The sequence below is a fragment of the Mandrillus leucophaeus genome, unplaced genomic scaffold, assembly GCF_000951045.1.
Source record: "Mandrillus leucophaeus isolate KB7577 unplaced genomic scaffold, Mleu.le_1.0 Scaffold436, whole genome shotgun sequence".
Classification (NCBI taxonomy): domain Eukaryota; kingdom Metazoa; phylum Chordata; class Mammalia; order Primates; family Cercopithecidae; genus Mandrillus; species Mandrillus leucophaeus.
The window spans coordinates 491,186-512,690 of NW_012104654.1; the positions used below are offsets into that span (position 1 = coordinate 491,186).

General features: G+C 35.3%; 1 protein-coding gene across 1 annotated transcript in view; it reads left to right on the top strand.

The window, feature by feature from the left end:
• ADAM23 (ADAM metallopeptidase domain 23) overlaps positions 1-21,505 on the top strand; it is a gene marked incomplete at its 5' end in the record, with an annotated part of 173,423 nt that overhangs the window by 93,244 nt on the left and 58,674 nt on the right. Inside the window, 9 exons of the mRNA XM_011993918.1 lie at positions 614-696; positions 1,872-1,935; positions 5,886-5,958; positions 6,733-6,806; positions 8,855-8,920; positions 16,124-16,195; positions 18,635-18,798; positions 19,793-19,877; positions 20,874-20,964. Coding sequence (XP_011849308.1) covers positions 614-696; positions 1,872-1,935; positions 5,886-5,958; positions 6,733-6,806; positions 8,855-8,920; positions 16,124-16,195; positions 18,635-18,798; positions 19,793-19,877; positions 20,874-20,964 — 772 coding nt within the window. The remainder of the gene's footprint in view (positions 1-613; positions 697-1,871; positions 1,936-5,885; positions 5,959-6,732; positions 6,807-8,854; positions 8,921-16,123; positions 16,196-18,634; positions 18,799-19,792; positions 19,878-20,873; positions 20,965-21,505) is intronic.

Genomic DNA, 21,505 nt, shown 5'->3' on the forward strand with positions numbered 1-21,505 from the left:
GCGTCTGTTCATGTCCTTCGCCTACTTTTTGATGGGGTTGTTTTGATGGGACAAAGGTGAAAAGTTTCAAGTTTTGATGGGGTTCCTTTGAGGGACAAAGGAAACTGCTATGTTTTTTTTAAAAATAAAATTTGTAGTTATTATGTGACTTTGAAAACTACATTCATGTATTGTTTCTAAAATGTTTTAAAAGTTAATTTTTAAAGGTAAGAAAACAAATAAGATATTGTATAGTTTTCCATCAAAAATGATTATAAACAAACTTTTGGAGTCTCTCTTCAGTCAAGCGGAAGTCCTTGTTCCGTAACAACATCGGAGAAGTACCTGTACTCCTATAATACATACTTAAGAAATGTATGTTTTATTAATTACCTTGGTGTCATTGTTTTTTAAAGCCTTTTCTCCTTCATTCAATTTAATATACACATGCTTGTTATAAAAAAGTTGAAAAATTGCCTAGTCTTATTTGCAACTTTAAGAGGAGTTTCTAGGGTTATTAATACAGTGCACATATATGCCCATCCTTGCATTTCTTTTTGCTTTATGGAAGCACCCAAAGAATTAATCATGATGCATAAAATACAACCAATCAGTGAAACCTTCTGCTTTCCAGGGCGGAGAGCACTGTTACTACCATGGAAGCATTAGAGGTGTCAAAGACTCCAAGGTGGCTCTGTCAACCTGCAATGGACTTCGGTAAGTGGGAATGTCATTGGCATTTTGTTCATTGACCCTTTCCAGTTTTCCTTTTATGGATATATATATTTTATATTTATATATTATATATATACTAAATATATATATATATTTATTTGTTTATTTATTTTAGTGACTCTTCTGTGCCAGTGCTGTGTTAGGGACTGTATATGGAGTGGTGCACAAGGAGGGCAATGTCCCTGTCCTCTTGAACACTTAGTGTTTGTAGGAGATTCAGAGATTAATCAAATGATTACATAGGTGAATGTTTAATTACCATTGTGCTAAGAGCTGTAAAGGGGAAGATAGGAGCTTGTGGAGTGGCAAAACCTAGTCCAGGAAGGTTTCCCAGTGGCATATTCCGGAGGGCATGTCAGTTAGACCTACAGCTAGACTTGAGAGTCAGTAGCCCTTAGATCTAAGAAACTTAGACCTAACAGTAAGTTGGAGTTAGCCAGGCAAGGGTGGGGTGACAAAGAGAGGAGTTCTCACATTGACCTAGGTGTGGGCTCTAACAAAACCATGTGTTGTCACCTTTTAGACCTGAACACAGTAGCACCTCATATAAAGACTTAGTTTTGGCCATGTGATGACAAAGAATCTTGAAACTTTTTGCCCTTTTATAAAAAACCTTATGTCCCTGAAAATTAAATGTAATTTGTATGACATAGAGTCATACTGCGTGATGGCAATTTAGAATTTGTAAGCATAAAGATACCACTGTTTGCTTCTTCAGAAACAGATGGTTTTAGATTATTCTCATATATAAAGAACCTGTTTTCTTACAGATGATATTGAATTTGCATAACTAGAAGTTTGTATAGTTGTACATGGTTCTGGAATAATTACTTTAGAGACTGCCACTGAGTGAATAGTCCTATCCCAGAGTAGTTTTCCAATCTATTTGTTGAATTTCAAACATCAGTTATATCAGGTATAATTTGCATGCATTTGATGTATACTTTTATAATTTTTATAGCCTCCATGCTGTCTAATAGAGTGCTGGGGCCACAGTGGGACTCCATGCAGATATGTGAATTAAACTTGTGACAGTGTAAAGGGATTTGTTCAGTTATACTCTTTATTTTGAAGACACAATAATGAAGCTCACTTGCTATTTCTTGCCATTTCCTGTGTTTGTTTGTTCCTTCCTTGTGTGGTTTCTTTTGTGCTAGTGGCATGTTTGAAGATGATACCTTCGTGTATATGATAGAGCCACTGGAGCTGGTTCATGATGAGGTGAGTCTATGCCATCAGTTGCCTGATGGCGTTCTACTCCTCCAGCATCTTTGCCTTTGAGCAGAAAAGAGAAAAGAATGTAGATTTCAGAGTGCCTTTGTACATGTTACTTTATTTCAAATTTAGAGTGGTACCCTCAGTTTTGAAGTTTAAGTCGCACATGCCAGGCCCAAGTACCAGTAAGGGATAATAACAGGCATCAAACATAGGTTTTCTGAAGCAAATGCTAGTCCTTCCCAGTCTATGAAAAGAATGGGGAGAATATTTTGTTTTATACCAGCCAGCCTCCTTGCTTTAAACTAGCTTTCATAGAAGTCATTATACAAAAAAGATACTTGCACACACACACGTTTATAACAGCACAATTTGCAATTGCAAAAATATGGAACCAGCCTAAATGCGCATCAGTCAGCAAGTAGATAAAGAAAATGTGAGAGAGGGATACACACACACACACACACACACACACACACACACACACAAACACACCATGGAATACTACTCAGCCAGAAAAAGGAATGAAATAATGGCATTCACAGCAACCTAGATGGAATTGGAGAGTATTACTGTAGGGAATTGGAGACTATTACTGTAAGTGAAGTAACTCAGGAGTGGAAAACCAAACATTGTATGTTCTCACTCATATGTGGGAGCTAGGCTGTGAGGACACAAAGGCATAAGAATGATACATTGGACTTTGGGGGCTTGGGGGAAAATGGAGGGTGGTGAGGGATAAAACACATTTGGGTACAGTGTACCCTACTTGGCTGTTGGGTGCATCAAAATCTCAGAAATCACCACTAAAGAACTTATTCATGTAACCCAACACCACCTGTTCCCCAAAAACCTATTGAAATTAGAAAAAAATAGCTTTCATTCTTAACTGTCATCTTTAGAAAATTGTGTGACTATAAGAATGTACTTAACTTTTATGAACCTGAAAATCTTTAGTGGGGAAATCTGTGAGCTGAACTATGGTTACATTATAGAATACTTAGTTTTCTTTACAGATAGGGAGGAAAATAATGTTTAGAGTCATGCATAAACCAGTGATTTAGACAAGAAATCACATGCTCTAATAGTGTTACTTGCTAATAGAATGCAGTCAAATTTAAAATTTGATGTATATTCAGTAAATATTGTATTGAGGGCTTACTACAGGCTGGGTATTATTTTAGGTTCTGGGGATACTTTGCTGATAAAATAGACAGAGACTGAGCCAAATGGGGCTTACAGTCTATAGGGGCAGATAGGGATACACAGAATGAATAAGTAATTACATGTGATATGTTAGATAGTGATACATGGTAAGGAGAAAAAGTGAAGCCAGGAAGGTGGAAAGTTAAATTTTTATATATACACGGTTCAGGGAAGGCCACCAAGAGAAGACAAGTGGTGAATGAAGAACTTAGGGAAATTAGAGAGCTGGAAGAACATCCTAGGAGATGAGCAAATACAAAGGCCTTGAGGCAGGAGTGTGCCTAGGGTGTTCGAGGAACTTTGAGGAACCTGACAGGGTTGGAGAGGAGTGACAAGGGGAAGAATAGGAGGAGATTAAGGTACTGAGAGTATGGAAGTCAGATCAGTGAAAAGAACTGAGGTGGTAAAATAATATTTTGTGACTGACAGAGTCAGAATATTGCAATATTTGATGGGGAACAGAAAACATTTTTTATCTTTAGGGATTTCAAATTTAGATAAAATTGGGCCGGGTGCGGTGGCTCACACCTATAATCCTAGCACTTTGGGAGGCCAAGGCGGCAGATCACGAGGTCAGGAGTTCGAGACCAGCCTGGCCAATGTAGTGAAACCCTGTCCCCACTAAAAATACAAAAATTAACTGGGTGTGGTGACAGGCGCCTGTAATCCCAGCTAATCAGGAGGCTGAGGCAGAAGAATCGCTTGAACCTGGGAGGCAGAGGTTGCAGCGAGCCAAGATCGTGCCATTGCACTCCAGCCTGGGCGACAGAGCAAGACTCCATCTCAATAAATAAATAAATAAATAAATAAATAAATAAATAAATAGTGAAACAGCTAATAGTCATGTAGGCTACTGATAATAAAAGCTAAACAGACAAACTTTTATTGTCTTGGTTGTGGCAGTGTTTGTGTGAATATGGGGTAAATTTCAAAGTTGAAACAGAAAAGTTTTAAAGGGTTGGTGTGTGAGTAAACCTCTGTCATTTTTCAACTAGTAACTATAAAAATTATCAGATACTGAAGACAGCCCACTTAGATAAAGACATTTTGATTAAGTAACATGATACTTTTCTCACTCCAGTAAGGAAAGATAATCTGTGTACAGCAAAATTATTCAACTCATTCAGCAAAAACTCTGACTTTGATTTCTGGCTTTAATGATTAATGGCCCTGGTACCCTACAAAAATCCACAAAGAACAAAACACAGAATCCCACATAATAACTATTTATGCTTCGAGTTTTTTAAATGTATAAAATGAGATAATTTTTTAATGCATTCGTAGTGGGGTGATTTTGTAGATTTGATGAATTAATAAATGTAGGTAACAATGTCTATTAAACTGTCATAAGGATTTAATAATATAAACTGTTGTTATAATGTTTAAAGCATTAGTTTTACGTTGATCATATTTGCTTATGATCATAGTATTCAGGGCCTGATTGTTACATGCAAATCGCCTTCTCTTTGCCTTCCTTCCTACTGCCTACCTTTTGTTTATGTGATGATTTGTCCTCATCCACACTATGGGTAGAAGAAAGGAACAGTGCTTGAAACTTTAAATTAGTCCGTTTTTAAAATTGTGTTGCTGATCCCATTGTTAATTTCATTACTACCTTTTCACCTTTTACCAGAATTTAGAGCTTACTGTAATTAATTTTAGATATTTTGATGTTTAATTTGTTATTATTGATTTTAGTATGCTTTGCGATAAATCAAGTAATGTGCATGGAATATTTCTAATGAGAATTCATGTTATCTCTCAAGTAATAAACGAATAGCAAAACTGTTATAAGTCTTATGTAACCTATTAAGTTTCTTTTTTATAACTTTTTCTGGTTATAAAACTAATATAGGAAATTTGGAAAAGCAAAACAAATACTTAAATAGTAACTATCCATTATCCTGTCCCCCGCAAAGATAACTTCTTGTCATATTTCAGAGTATGTTCTTCCAGTTTTCAATGATATAGTCCCATATATTTTAAAAAATAAATTGGACCATTATTTTATAATACAATTTTAAGACAAGGATATATCTCTCTGAGCCTCAATATCTTTGTTTGTAAAACAGGGATAAACCTTGCACTATATGGGATCTTTGTCAGGACTAAATTAAGTAATGCGTACATTAACAGTACCTGGTACATACTATGCACTCAGTAATGGAAGCTAATAGTAATAAGAATAATGGTAATAGACATTCCTAAAAGCATAATTTCTAGGGCAAAAAAATATAAATGTTTTCACGTTTGTTGATAGACCTTGCTGAATTTCTCTCTCAAACTATGCTACCAATTTCCTCTCGCCAGCAAGGTGTGAGAATGCTTTTGGCCTTGCAATGGTAATTAACTATGGATATCGTAATTTTTAAACTTCACCAGTTTTATGGCAAAAGTTGGTGCTTCATATAAAAAAAATTGCATGTTGAAGGAATATGAAAGCATTCGGCATGTTTTTACATATTTATTGACTTTTTGTGTTTCTTATGAATTTCCCATTTATAGCTTTGAAGAAAGCTAAGATTTAAGAGTAACCAATAACACCATGCTTTTATCTAAACTTGGGCAGTTAGATGATACTCTTTTATGTAAAATTAAGATTTCAATAAGACATACTTTACACTTTTGATAGCTAAAAACTGACATAAATATTCCCATTTTAGAAGGACGTTAGAGAAAGTTCTAACACTGTTTCATAGAGGCTTGTTCACATCTTGCTTTCTAAATTGCCTACAATTGTTGTGTTTCAGAAAAGCACAGGTCGACCACATATTATCCAGAAAACCTTGGCGGGACAGTATTCTAAGCAAATGAAGAATCTCAGTAAGTTTTAATTAAAATAGCGGTTATATTTTATGTAGTAGGAGCTGTTACTTGGTGGAGCTCAGTAGATATGCAGGCTTGTTGGAAGTGGAATTGGTCTGATATCTGGGGTGAATATCATGGATCAGCACTGGAATGAACGGTGGCTCTCAGATAAAGAGGCATGGAGAGTCATTTCCATTGCAAAGACTAAAACATGAAGGCTGTGAGTAAAGCTGCCTTGGGAACCAGAAAGTGTGGCCAAATTTAGTAGAGTCATTTACAGTGAGGTTCATCCTGAAATTTTCCTGGCAGTTTGCTGCTCTTGAGCCAGCTTGGATTGCCTCCCTCTCAAGCTCTGCTCCAGACGCATCTTAAGTGTGCTAATGTTGGGAGGAGCTTCTTTTGGATTGTTGGGGCATGTGATTTTATTTCTGTATATTACTGCTGAAAGTTTTTAATAATTTATGCAAAAGCTAATGCCATATATTATTTTGAATGCTAAAATGAATTAGACATAGTAGAATTCTCTCAAATTTTCAGATATTGTCAAGTGGTTATATGTCAAATATGCATTTTTTAATGAATCTTGAACATTATGTTTTCTTGATGTTTGTGGCAAAATTACATTTGAACCATCTTCATGGTCATGAGAGTGAAATATGATCAGTGTGCTTTTTTTTCACCTTAGTTTGACATATATTATCAGTGCCACTGTTTCTTCATGTAATGTTTTAAAACATACTCCTATTGAAATAAGCATAAAATTTTGATACTAATTTTTCCATTCCACAGCTATGGAAAGAGGTGACCAGTGGCCCTTTCTATCTGAATTACAGTGGTTGAAAAGAAGGAAGAGAGCAGTGAATGTGAGTGTGGCATTGAGCCTTGGGTGGCGCTGTTTTACTCAGTGAAGTCATGTGCTTATCATCACACAGTATCTAAGTGTACCTAAAACAGTTTAGATTTTGGAGACTGTTGTTTAAAAATGAAAACAATAAATCAAAAAACCCAATGATTTGAGCCTTCTCAGCACACTGCTTTTTATTGATCTCTTTCTGTTAGTGATTCAAACTGATGACAGTAGTCTCTGAAACCTGATGTCATCTAAAGAATGTGTTGTTTTAGCTCTGTTTTCAAGGTGTTTTCTGATGATAATTGCAGTACGTTTTATTTTCTGTTTAAAGTACAGCAGACTTTTCTTTCTATATGGCTTATATAGTGTCATATAAAACATTTCTGTTAATAAAAAATGTAGGGAGAGGAGTTAGGTTTTGAAATGTTGGCTAATCATGCTTATTTATATTACTTTCAAATTAAAAATTCTGTTACACCAAACTTTAAAACTGTATGTGTTTTTCAGAACACAATGAATTTATTTGACTATTAGTAATATAACAGTTTCTAAATAAAAATCATATAATTGTATAATCAACTACTGTTATATACTTCACATGTATTGATAAACGTATGGGGGCTTTGTAACTGAAATTATGTTTCTGGTCTCTTCATTATAGGCTAGAAAGCTGTAATGATGGGGACTGTTTAGTAATAACATGGTGAATGCTATGTAACTGAGAATTAATTCCACAGCTTATACATATCATGGTAGTTTACTAGATAACTTAATGAGTAATTATAGTAGAAATCACACATTTTAGATAATGTTTTGCTGAGTGTATTTTTTTGTGAAAAAAAATAGACCACCAGCCATCAAAAACTTAGTTCCAGGTTAAATTGTCCTCCCTTTCATGAAACTCTTATTATGATAATTATGGATACATTTATTATATATTATATAAGTTATTATAAGAGTTCTTTTAGCTCATTCATAAAGATGTGGTTGGTAATAATAAGTTTTACAATGGCTGCTGTTCTTTCACTACAGTCCACTCCATCAAATATAAAGTGATCAATGACTATGTACATAAAGAAAAAAGAGCCACCATTGTAATTTTCCACCTATGAAAAAGAAAAGTCCAAATGAAGGCTAAAATACTTACTCTTAAAGGATTATCTAGTTAATTTAGAAGACTTTAGAATGTAGTAATTGCCAATATTTGTTCCTTTGAGAAGTTGAGCAGTTAAGAATTAGTGTATTATTTTTAGAATTTCACTCTAGTGAGTTAATATTTCTATTTAACTACATTGATACCTGTATCAGCTATACCTGGAAGTAATTATAACTTATGCTGTTCTTATTAAATGAGTTTTACATAGATTTTCATTGACATTTTAAGTAAGTATGAAAATCTTATCACATGTTAATGTGAAATTGAGATTTATTTATTTTAACAGAATTATGCTATAATTGTGCTCTAGAATATTTTTACATGTAAAAACCATATACAAACAACATGGACTGTTTTCTTTTTTTTTTTTTTTTTTGAGACGGAGTCTTGCTCTGTCGCCCAGGCTGGAGTGCAGTGGCGCGATCTCGGCTCACTGCAAGCTCCGCCTCCCGGGTTCACGCCATTCTCCTGCCTCAGTCTCCTGAGTAGCTGGGACTACAGGCGCCCGCCACCACGCCTGGCTAATTTTTTGTATTTTTAGTAGAGATGGGGTTTCACCATGGTCTCGATCTCCTGACCTTGTGATCCGCCCGCCTCGGCCTCCCAAAGTGCTGGGATTACAGGCGTGAGCCACCGCGCTCGGCCGTACATGGACTGTTTTCTATGTTGATAAGTAAGTACCTTAATAATAATATAATATAGTTATTTTCTAAATACTTAAATATATACCCATATTTTATGATCACTTTTTAAAATTTGCCTGACCAACATTCTTCTAAGGTGTTTATAAAGTAGGCAGCAGAGAGTTCTTCTGAAACTCAGAGTCTTATCTACAACTTAACAGTGAGCGCTAGAGAGATTTTATGTCAGTTACCATTCTGACCATCTATTTTTATTTTCCATAGCCATCACGTGGTATATTTGAAGAAATGAAATATTTGGAACTTATGATTGTTAATGATCACAAAACGGTAAGAATATAGAGTCAATGGGTGTTAGACCAGATAGCTTACTTAAGAAAGAATACATTTTACTTTATATTTAATCATTACTTTTTACTTATTAACCCCAAGATATTTAGACATGTTGAATGACTTGATTTATTTCTTGGTGTTTGGAGACTCCGAGTTTTACAGAATTTTCATAACTCTAAACTTTCCTTATGTTTAATAATTGTAATTAATAGATTTAACTATCTGGCATCTTTTGTCTTCATTTAAAATTCTTATTCTCTACTTTTCTTCATCTATGTATTTGGTCATTGCTTTCTAATTTTATTCCATGCTTTTGTCCTGCTAGTATGTTATTTTTTCTTATTAGTTAATTATGATTATGGTAGATATAATTGTAGGAGGTAAACATATAAAATAAAGGTGTATCTAAAGTGAGTATCTTTGATGACTTATCGTCTTTAAATATTGGAAAGATGAATAATCTCGTGTTAACTTCTGTGGAAGTAAAATGTGATGGAATATATCATTTCAGTAACACTTAAAAGATATACGAAAAACATTCATTATTCCTCATTTTCCCCTCTTGAAGATATAATAGAAACTCTGTTAACTATACTTAACCATTTCCTATATAAAATTACTTGCCTGAAGCCCAGAAGAGTCTTGGTCAGTAGGCTACATACTAGTACACCCAATCCTAGTGGTGTGCTGGTAAATTTTAACACCTAGCTCTCTTGATTTATAATGTTTGCTGATATCTGTGGTGTAAATATTGCCACCATAGCTGATTTCAAGCTATCAAAGTGAGATCACTGATAAGGAGTTAGGAGAGGATGTATCTAGTTGGCTGTTGTGATCTGATGGGAGCTGGCTCCAGCAACCACTGCCACATTCCCCAGACTGTTTAGGCCAGTTGTAATCTCTGTTGTAGTTATGTGATTGAACTTTAAAAGTTGTATACACTAAGGCAAAAAGTACTTGTTTTTATCAAAACAAAGTTGCACTTCTGAAAAGACTATATAGATGAGAATCTTTTAAAAATGCATAGAAATCAGGTATTGGTGACAAACTTATGAAAGATTGGAACAAAAATTGAAATTGCTTTGCAAGTATCTTTAAGTCCTTGTTTTACTTTAAGGAAACCAAAATTAGATTAGTACATGACATGATAAGGTTGTGCTTCATGCTAAAATGATGTGAAATTCTAATTAGCAGACCCTACTCAGAGAAGGCCTTGAAATTATAAATTTAAAAAAATAGTGACTTAATTTATATTTAAACTTTTAAGTTCCTACTTTAGTGGATGTTTTCCATTAACTATCAGTTTAATTGTGTTGAATATAAAGTTTTTCAGTAGAATACCTCTGACTTTTGTATGCACATTTATTTTCTATTCCAGTTGCCTTTAAACATATTGCTTGAGATGTTAGTAAGAAGCAAAATTTATCAGAACACGTATAATTTAAGAGAGGTCCTTTTTGGTAGAAAGGAAAGCCAGATGCGTAGGCAGTCATTTTAGACAATAAAGGCAAAAATATGAGTTTCTGAAGGACTTTAATTTGCTTGAAACCTCAAGATAGTTTTTTTATCTGAATTATTTTTGTTGATTGGAACATTGAGATTTTTTTCCCAGCTGATTCTCAATCTTGAGCATTGTGGCATGTTGTGAAATTATGGCTTTTGAAGCCTAAACTTTTTTCAACATTCATTATATAAATACTTTTAGAGTAGTGGAAATAATAATTAAGATATATACAATGTCTTTGAATACACAAAGTACATTCTCAAATAGCTGTTAATCTGTAGAATCTGTTCTCAAACCTTTACTTGCAATTCCAAATCTCTTGTTCTACCATAATATATCAGGAAAGTACATGAAGCTATCAATCAAAAGAGCAAATCTCAGTAACTGTGCAAAATAGGAAACAGTTACTATTAACTGTTAATTACAATTAAACAGTTACAGTTTTTTGGTAATTGTTAAAACAACATATTTTTTGAATTTAGTTTTTAACCCTTCTCAATGGTAAACATTTAAATAACCTTATTGTTATGAATAATAAAATAGCACACTTCTTTTTTTTTTTTTTTTTTTTGTGAGACAGAGTCTCGCTGTGTCGCCCAGGCTGGAGTGCAGTGGCCAGATCTCAGCTCACTGCAAGCTCCGCCTCCCGGGTTCACGCCATTCTCCTGCCTCAGCCTCCCAAGTAGCTGGAACTACAGGTGCCCGCCACCTCGCCCGGCTAGTTTTTTGTATTTTTTAGTGTTAGCCAGGATGGTCTTGATCTCCTGACCTCGTGATCCGCCCATCTCGGCCTCCCAAAGTGCTGGGATTACAGGCTTGAGCCACTGCGCCCGGCCTCACACTTCTTAAAATACTATTTTATATGTAGAAAATTTCTACACACTATGTCACATGTTCTGTGATAAAGTTCCTTATTTAGGCTATCACATCTTTTAAGGGTAAATTTTGATCATTCATTTTATTATTGTTAGTATTATTATTATTGTTACTATTTTGAGATAGGTTCTCACTCTGTCACCTAGGCTGGAGTGCAGTGGTCCAATCTCAGCTCAGCGCAGCCTGCACCTCCCCAGCTCAAGTGACCCTCCCATTTCAGCCTCCCAAGTAGCTGGGACTATAGGCGCATATGACCATGCCTGGCTTTTTTTTTTTTTTTTTTTTTTTTGTAGAAACTGGGTTTCACCATATTGCTTAGGCTGGTGTTGAACTCCTGGACTCAAGCAATCCCTCTGCTTCAACCTCCGAAAGTGCTGGGATTGCTAGCATGAACCACCATGCCTGGCCTATTATTATTATTAAAATGGGTGAGAAGTAGGCTTGATATGGTCATCTGTTTTTGAAACAAGAAAAAAGAATTGTAATTTGTAATGATAAATTTAGAGGGAATAGATGTTTAAAAAGAATAAAAAGGCTGCTTGTGGTGGCTCACACCTATAATTGCAGCACTTTGGGAGTCCAAGGCAGTTGGATCACTTGAGGTGAGGAGTTCGAGACCAGCCTGGCAATAGTGAAACCCCATCTCTACTTAAAAAAAAAAAAAAGTGTGTGTATATATATATTTTATAAAATATATATATAAAAAATTAGCTGGATGTGGTGGTGTGTACCTGTAATCCCAGCTACTCGGGAGGCTGAGACAGGAGAATTGCTTTAACCTGAGAGGTGGAGGTTGCACTGAGTCAAGATTGCGCCACCACACTCCAGCCTGGGCAACAGAGTGAGACTCCGTCTCAAGAAAAAGGAAAGCTTTTATTTTTAAGTGGTAATAATGCCTAAAATGGAAATTACCTAAGATTTCTAGTAATTAAAGAAATAGTACTTCTTGGCAGATAGAACTAAATATATTCCTTTTGAAGCTTTAAGACAAAGTTACATTCTAATCCATAATAGTCCCAAATACACATGTCATTTTATAAGAATTTTTTTTTTGAGAGCTGAAAAAAATGTTTTTGAGGTATGCTTTTTATGAGATGAAGGTTGTTTTTAAATTTGATTGCCACTTCGTAGTATATCAGAACTTATTGGATCAAATACTTAAATTCATATGTTGAAAGTCAAACCAAACTAAAATAATTAATACATATGTTTCTGAATATTTGGAGATTTGCTGCTGGGCTTTAGGATAATCATTTCACTGAGAGTACTTATCTTACAATCTTTATACTGTATGATCCAGAATAGTTATTTTGATAATTCTCACCTTCGAGTTGAAAATCAAATTCTAATTAATTTTTTTTCAAAAGACAGTTTTCTTAAGGATTGCATGTGTTCAGGAAGGAAAAGCAAATTTTCCAGTTTAAATAAAGATTGTTTTAAACTGATCAGAAAATGTGAAAGTAAGTTTTATCATAAATGGTGATTGCATATTTTTCTTTATATGCAAAATTAGTTCTAATTCACGCAGGAAATAGAAACATTCTGCCTACATTTGCATTCAAGCTTATCCCTTTAATTCAGAGTGATTTAACATTGGCTGTCTGAAAAAAAATGCAGATATCTTATTTTTAATAGGTGTCACATTATCAGTGGCTTTCCATTAGAAAAGAAAAATCCCTCAATTTGGTAAAAAGCATCTTAGTACCTGGCTGGTAGAACCTCATTTGCAAGCCCATTATAGCCTTGATAAGAGTCTGCAAACATGTCTTTGAGCCGCTTAAGTTAAAAATAAATATTAAAAACCTTATTCTAATAGAAAATTAGTTGAGATTTTTAAAGTGCATGAAAAGCAAATGTTTTGCTTCCGTTTTTTGCTACGTTCTTAACTGTGCATCAATAAATGTAAATATGTGAGGATAATTTAAATATTTTTCAATTTAAACCTCACTTGGTTTTCCTTACTTAAAAACCATTACATTTTGTAAACACCTAACAAATGTTGAGTTCTCATTAATAATCATGATTTGTTAGGAATATACATGAACTGTTTAATAGGAATTGTTAACTGAACCAGCTTACCTCCTCTCTCAACCTAGAGACTAGAAGGATTTAAATTCTAGCTGTGTGATCTTGAGTAAATTATTTGGGGTTAGCAAATAGTTGTTTCAGGAGAAACACTTGCAGTTTCTACTAAACCCTAGGTGTCCAATTAAATGGCACTTCAAGTTAACAAATCTAGTGGTCATTGTTCTGTCCTTGTCTTACTCTCTCAGCGGTATTGGACACTGTTGATTACCCTCTTTTTTGGAAAATTTTGTTTCATCTCTTGGCTTCTATGACACAGTGGCTCTCTCACCTCACTGGCTATTTCTAACAAATCTTTAAAATCTGACATCTTGAATTATGTGAGTGCCCCAGGGCTTGGTTCAGGGCTGTCTTCTGTTTCTTTACTGTCTACCTAAGTAACAACTTCCAGTCTCAAGTCTTTAAGTGGGATCATGACTTTAAATTCATTACTCCCTACTTTTAGCTCTAGCCCTCCAAATTCTGTGCTCGTGTATAGAACTGCCTGTTTGACATCTCTACTTCAGTATCGATTTGAATAGAACTTCTGAATCAGAACTCTTAGTTGCCTAGTCCTAAACTTCTCTTCTGCTAGTCTTTCTTCTTATTGTAAGTGGCACCACAATCCCCCATCTATTTAAGTTCAAGTTCACAACCTAAAAATTATCTTTTAATTCTCTTTCTTCACCTTCCACATCCTATGCATCATCCAGTTGTGGGAGCTCTACCCTTATAGTGGTTCTTGAATTCACTAACTTCTCTCTACAGTTGTTTAGCCTCCATTATCTCTTACCTGGACTATTGCAGTAGCTTCCCAACAGGTATCTCTGCTTCCATTCTTGGCACTCTCTAATTTACTTAACAATGGCAGGTAAAATAATTTTTCTAAAAAGAAAATCAGAGGATTGAAAATTACAAATATGAAATAAATTTAAAACATTACACTTTGATAGACTTTAAAAGACCTCATTTTATTAATTTTTAAAACTTGAAATGTTTTAAAACTTGTCATGTTTTCCATGACCATTATACTACAAAAAGAAATCTCAATAAAATAGTAAATACTCAGAAGCAAAATAAAATTCATTTTAATAGGTAGATAACACCACTGCATTAGAAGGATATATATCAACTAATATTTTTTCTTTCAATCCACAATTCAGTGGAACTAGAACATTTTCATCAGCCCAGAGGAACTTAATATTAATATTTTTGCTTTTACTCTTAAGTGTATCTTGGAAAATTTTCAGCTTGTGGAATTTGCTAGGTAACTTAAAATGCTGAGCTATCTATAGAAACTTCTTTATGCCAAGTTTGCAGAATGTGTTAAATGCCTGAATAATTTTAGATTAATAGGATGTTTTATGACCCAGTTATATGCACAGATTTACAGTTTACTTTAAAAGAACACAAATACAGACAATTTGGGTCAGATTATGATGTACAGTAGCAGCAGTAACATGAACAGTAATAGTAATATTACACCAACAGTTATGTATTAATGAATACTATAATACTAATAGCAGAATATTTATTTAGCATTTATTATGGGTAATCGTTTCGTTGTTATAAAAAATAAACATTAGATATGTAAACATTGAGATATGTATATTCTTTGTTTAAAAAACATAGAGAAAGAATGAAATGAAGGGAATCTGACAAAGTTACAGGGTGCGAATGGGCAAATAAAAGAATTTTCTAATGTAGAAATATTTTGAATCTTTATGAAAGATGCATTATTTTCATAATTATAATTGAAGATAAATGTCAAAGACTTGTGCAAACCGGAATCAGTGGTTTTAAGTAGGTTTTTTTTTTCCTTAGTGTTGTAGAAATAACAGTAGCCTCATGGACCAGTAGAGGGCATGATCTTCCTATGGTAGACTTCAGTTTTCAAATGTCATCTTAAAGACATACTAAGCAAAGTGTACTACTCCTTGCTTAAATCATAGCCCTCCAGATGTCATTGTAGAATTACTCTATTAATTTACTTTTCTTTATTTCTTAAATAAACATAAACAATCATAAACTCTCAACACACTTCATTTTTACTTTTTGTCTTCTCTTTGTGTTGACTTTAAGCAGTCAAAAGCAAATAGCTTCATTTGGAGGAGGCATTCCTCTGAAAGGATACACTAAATGCCTGGCAAATGCTGTCCATATCATGGACAGTATCTAAAGTGCTGAACAAAGACATTTTCTTGATCTGTGCGTGGCCTTGAATTTAAAGTGAGAAAAGTGGGTTAAGCCATTTGTGTGAGCTACAAAATGTTATTTCAATGAAAACAAAAGGATTGAATTTGTAGATGTTAAGACTAAATTAAAAACTTACTTTTTTAGGTATAAAGCTTCTCATATTGATTTCTATAGGCCCTTACTATTATTCAGAACATGATAGGTTTTGTTGTTTTTGTTTTTTTTTTTTTTGAAAAAAATGTTGTAAAGACACGGATCTCACTGTGTTGCTTAGGCTGGTCTCAAACCCCTGGCCTCAAGCAATCCTCCAGCCTCCACCTGCCAAAGTGTTGGGATTACAGTTGTGAGCCATGCTGCCCGGCTAACATCATGTTTTAGATAGTCAAAGTTTTGCCACCTAACAGAGAAATAACACCACCAAATCCAATATACTGCAAACTAAATTATATATTTTTAAATCAGTATTTCTACTATTGCTGAGATATTTCTGCTTTTACAGAATTTTGAAATTTATTATTCACTTATGATTTGGCAGTGACTGGTATATATTTCCCCCCTAGTATAAGAAGCATCGCTCTTCTCATGCACATACCAACAACTTTGCAAAGTCCGTGGTCAACCTTGTGGATTCTGTAAGTATCCCAGTTTTCTTGAATTTGTGTGCCAAGATGGAATGGTTTATCTCTGTTTGCTTACTTGTACTTTTGGTATTTCTTGAGCAAATTTAAAAGTACAATCCTGAAACTCATCTGGCTAAGGAATTATAGGATGGTCCACTTGACAGAGTAGTGCTCTGAGAGTTTCAGATGACTGAGTTATTCCCGGAATCCCAAAGGTACATTAGTGTTGCTTCTAAGTCGTGTCTGTACATTATTGCCCCCAACCTATGGAGGACAAAAACAGCGGAGAAATAGCTACCAAAATCTATTTGCTATTATACTTGGCAAATGAGACTTTTTAAAGAAACAATTGGGCTTTTCTTAAATATATGGTGGTAACAGAGAAGAAAAAATGGATTGAGGCGGAGTATGTTTGGAGAATATAGGTAATACAAAAAAAAATTTTTTTTAAGGACACAAATATATTTTCTTAGTGTTCCCATTGATGTGATGTTTCACACTTGATTTCTAGATGATGGAAATAAGTGTAGTCCCCAAATACAACTAATTTGGAATAATAAAGTATATATCTCCTTACAAAGACTTCTAACTGTACAAATCTTTAATATTGATATGTTTTCCTCCTTATTTTGTGAATTACAGAAAATGGTTAAGGTTTTCTTCCTTTTTCCTGTCTTAGGTTAGAACTCTATAGATATGAACATATTATACATTATGTTCCAATGAATAATTCAGTTGACTAGTCAGAAATTAAATATAGAATACTACTTCATATGTTGTAATATAAAGTGCTATTTTGCTCAGCTAAATATATTTTTATCTGGTATTTTATTGTGTGTTCCCTCTTAAATGGGGGAAAAAACCCACCATTTTTTATAAATTGCCAAATATCTAAATGATATTTATTTACTCCAAAGAGCTGCCTTCTTTTCTGCCTTTTAAGCAGTCCACAAACCTCCAATCATGTAAATACTCATAACACACATATGTTATGTACCTGGTGGGCACAGCTGCACAAAAGTATAACATGAGTGGATGTACATCGAGTATCTCATATAGAGTTAGGATTGTACCTCAGAGCCAATTTACACCCCATTTATTAATTTTCTTTAATTTCAGCTCTTGTCTGTCTGCTCAGAGGAAAACCACAAGTGAATATGGAAAAGAGAATCTTAAACACATCTTTTCCCCTGCAAAAGCTGTTTACTTGGTAGCATCTCTGAATTAGTTGTTTCAAGATGATTGAATAGAATCATGTCATGCAAAGTGTAGTTTTTATTTTGGGTGACCACATAAGGTTCTGAAACTGACCACTGATTTTTAAAAGACATTACATTTAACTTGTTTTTGCTGTAAAGTCATTATATAATAGCTTCAATTTGATTTAGGCATAATGGTGTTCCCCTTCTTCGGTGTGTTCAAAGATCATCCATCTTTTTTTTTTTTTTTAAGATGGAGTCTTGCTCTGTCCCCCAGGCTGGAGTGCAGTGGCGCGATCTCGGCTCACTGCAAGCTCTGCCTCCCAGGTTCACACCAATCTCCTGCCTCAGCGTCTGGAGTAGCTGGGACTACAGGCGCCCGCCACCACACCTGGCTTATTGTTTTGTATTTTTTAGTAGAGACGGGGTTTCACCGTGTTAGCCAGGATGGTCTCGATCTCCTGACCTCGTGATCCGCCTGTCTCGGCCTCCCAAAGTGCTGGGATTACAGGCATGAGCCACCAAGCCCGGCCCATTGTTTTCTTAATTAGTTTGAAAATAGGGCAAAATGACAGCATTCATTGAAGTGGCTTAATTGTGTGAATTGTTTAGCTACTGGGCCAAAAGTAGAAACAGAGCAGGAAGGAAACAATTTAAATATTGTGGGTGATGCCACCCTGTGGTGAGGATGAGATGAGTGATAGGGATCTGCTTTTTTTTAGCCTGAGATCATTGAGTCTCTCTCTCAATCTCTCCCAGTGCTATTTTACTTTTCATATAATATGACCTCCAAGGGCATGCCAGCTATATTGTTTGGTGCTTATCTGGAGATTTAGTGATCCATGCCAATCCAGCAGGAATAAATGGTTGCACTGCACTTACTCAGAACTGGTATATCAGGCTCCAACCTGTTACCTGATACGAGATTTGAAAGGGTGATTTTATGAACGATGTTTTAAATGTATGTCCTGGCTTTAGAATCCTTACTGTCTCTCCCTAGGATGGTGAATGTATTGCTCTGGGATCAAAATAACCCTGTAGGAGAGTTGAAACCAAATTGTGTGATTGTTCTTTCTTTATTTTTGCTCTTGGAAAAAAGAAAGGAAAAGAAGATTCTATATATCGGGCTAATGATGACCCCATGTTCTCCTCTCACCTCCCCCTTCCTGTCCTTCCACTGACTCTGACTCACTGATCGTGCATGTTTGACCCAGTGTTTTCCTCCTGCACCTGTCCTGTTGTATACCCTCAGATTTACAAGGAGCAGCTCAACACCAGGGTTGTCCTGGTGGCTGTAGAGACATGGACTGAGAGGGATCAGATTGACATCACCACCAACCCTGTACAGATGCTCCATGAGTTCTCAAAATACCGGCAGCGCATTAGGCAGCATGCTGATGCTGTGCACCTCATCTCGTATGTACTCATTTCAGCCTTTATTGTAGTCTTTGGTCTGACATTTGTCCGTATCCCTTTTTTGGTTCAGTTAAGTTAAATATCAGAAAATAGTGACTTGAACAAGATTGCTGTGGGTTCCTTTGTCTGTTAGATAAGAAGCAAGGAGTTAGGATATCCGGTGCTGGGGTGCTGATGGTTCTGTAGTCATAATATCTACCTTTAGAGCCCATAACTTCCATCATGAAAGTCAGCTCACAGTCTAGGATGCCTGCTGGCCCTCCAGCCTTCATTACTGGCAGCGGGCATGACATGTCGGGAGAAGGACAAAAGGGTACTCCTTCCAGCCGAGCTGAGTTTCCTGAAAGCTTGCACATGTCTGTTTCATGAACAAATCATTTGCTAGGTGGTAGTCACATGGGCCACACCTAGCTACAAGAGAGGCTAGCAAATGTAGTCCTTTTAGATGAACCATTCAGTTGAGTTTCTACTACCAAGGAAAAGGGGTTCCATACTTTCTTTTTAATATAATAAGCTATTCTCTTCCTCAATCATGGCAAAGCTATTTTCAGATAGTCCTCTAAGGTTCTGTCCTGGAATGAAACCAACCAAACTACTCCTTCTTTTTCTCCCACCGTTACCCTTTACTTCCTGTTTTTTCAATCTTTAATCAGCAATTTTTAATAATCAGCAATATTAATTCCTTTTAATCACTATTAGATATTCGCTACTAGAAAAAAGTCAAGAGCTGTGTCTGTTTATCTTGGTGTTTTTAATTCCTGTGCTAGTACATGATGCTTAGTAGGTCCTTGGTGCTTGCTCAATTGAAATTATTTAACATAACAAATTTAAAGATAATTATGTCATAAATTTTAAGGTATTTGGAATACAGTTTTTGATTTCTTGGAGGAGGATGTTTTGGGGGTGTTCCGTGTAGGAGGGTAGACATATTTTGGGAGAGTATGAAATGATGGTCCACCACGTTGGTTTTCTCATAGCACTGCTTTTTCTTAAGGCGGGTGACATTTCACTATAAGAGAAGCAGTCTGAGTTACTTTGGAGGTGTCTGTTCTCGCACAAGAGGAGTTGGTGTGAATGAGGTAAATTTTACCAATTAAAGTAGAGCTTCATCTTTGTATCTGTTCTCTTTTTTCCCTATGGCTCAGTTTACATCCTTTCTTGTGCTTGTTTAGAATGATGACATGGCAAATGTAGCATGAGTGGCTTATGTTATTAATAAATAGAACCCAATGTGGTCCTTTTGGTTCATAGTGATGTATTTTGGTATCATAATGACAATTTTTCCTATATATCAGGCAAACGCAGCTGAAGATTGGCCTAGAGACTTTTAGGCCTCTATAGATGAAGATGTTAAGCTCTTATAAGCTTATTAATCCTTCCTTGACTTTTTTTTTGTTATAATGCTCCTCTGTCCATGTTAAATTTAACTCATTAAAATCAAAGGATTTCTGATATCAGTACTGTAGCTCTTTTTCTCCCTATGTATATGTTTTCATTTTCATGTCTTCTACCTACCTATCTGTAGAATGAACTCAAACACCTATTTCCTTAATCTCATTGTTTGGATTTTAATACTTTCAGTTTTATAAAGGAAATTCTTAATTGGTAACAGCACCAAAAAAGCATACCCAACTATATCTAAACTCTTGTCAATACTGAAATATATTATACCAGGTTATCTCAATAGCCAACAATTAGCCTGGAATAATATTGGAGTATATTATACCAGGTTATCCCAGTAGCCCATTTAGTGGGTACCTCTCTTGACATATTTTAGTAAGTTGAATTTATTCTTAGTTTGGTATAAGTTGAATTGGAGCACAGCCTTTTGTGACTTGTATTTTATGTTTCAATGTGAGAGCTTCAAATTCTGAGAGATATCACATAGTAAGAGGGGCTTTCTGCTTCTTGGGCCCAGTTGTAAAGAGGAGGGGAGAAGTAGCATACGCCATCTTTAGATACTGACAGGCTCTTCTTAGGGAACTGAGAAGATTTGTGGTAACAATTAAGAAATAATAACTAGCTTTGTGCACTCTCTCAAATGTCTCCCACACACTTTCAACTCTGAAAAACAGTATGGTCTTCCAATGGCAGTGGCACAAGTATTATCGCAGAGCCTGGCTCAAAACCTTGGAATCCAATGGGAACCTTCTAGCAGAAAGCCAAGTATGTACATTGACCTTCTTACTCACTTTCATATGCCATTCTGTCTGTATAATGCATGTCCAGTCAGTAAATAAATATTTTTCATTCCAGTCATCATAGTTTAATTGTAGGATATCTCCTTCCTCTAAAATATTTAGAAAATAAGCAACTTAAAGTAATTTTTAATTTGTTTAGGTTATAAAAATTTCCCTTTCAAAATGCATAAAATCATACACAGTTTCTCTGGGAATGAGTCAGCTCTTTCTCACACTGCAGAATGCGGGGATGGGAGCAGGGAATACTCTCACGCTCGGGGTTCTAGCAGCTGAGCAGACACACAAGGTGCTAGATTAAGCTCCATCACAAGCTTAATAAGTTCACATTTGGATTGGGAAATAGCTTAGATCTAGAGTCAAAGAGAGCTCATCTTTAAACTCTAATGAAAGTTACCCACCTAGTCCCATCAGAAAAGTTGGAGAAAAAGGCTTTGCAAGGGAAGACCCTGCCCCAGGGCTTTTTAAGCCTGGAAACAGGCGCTAGAGGATAGGATTCTCCTCTAGTG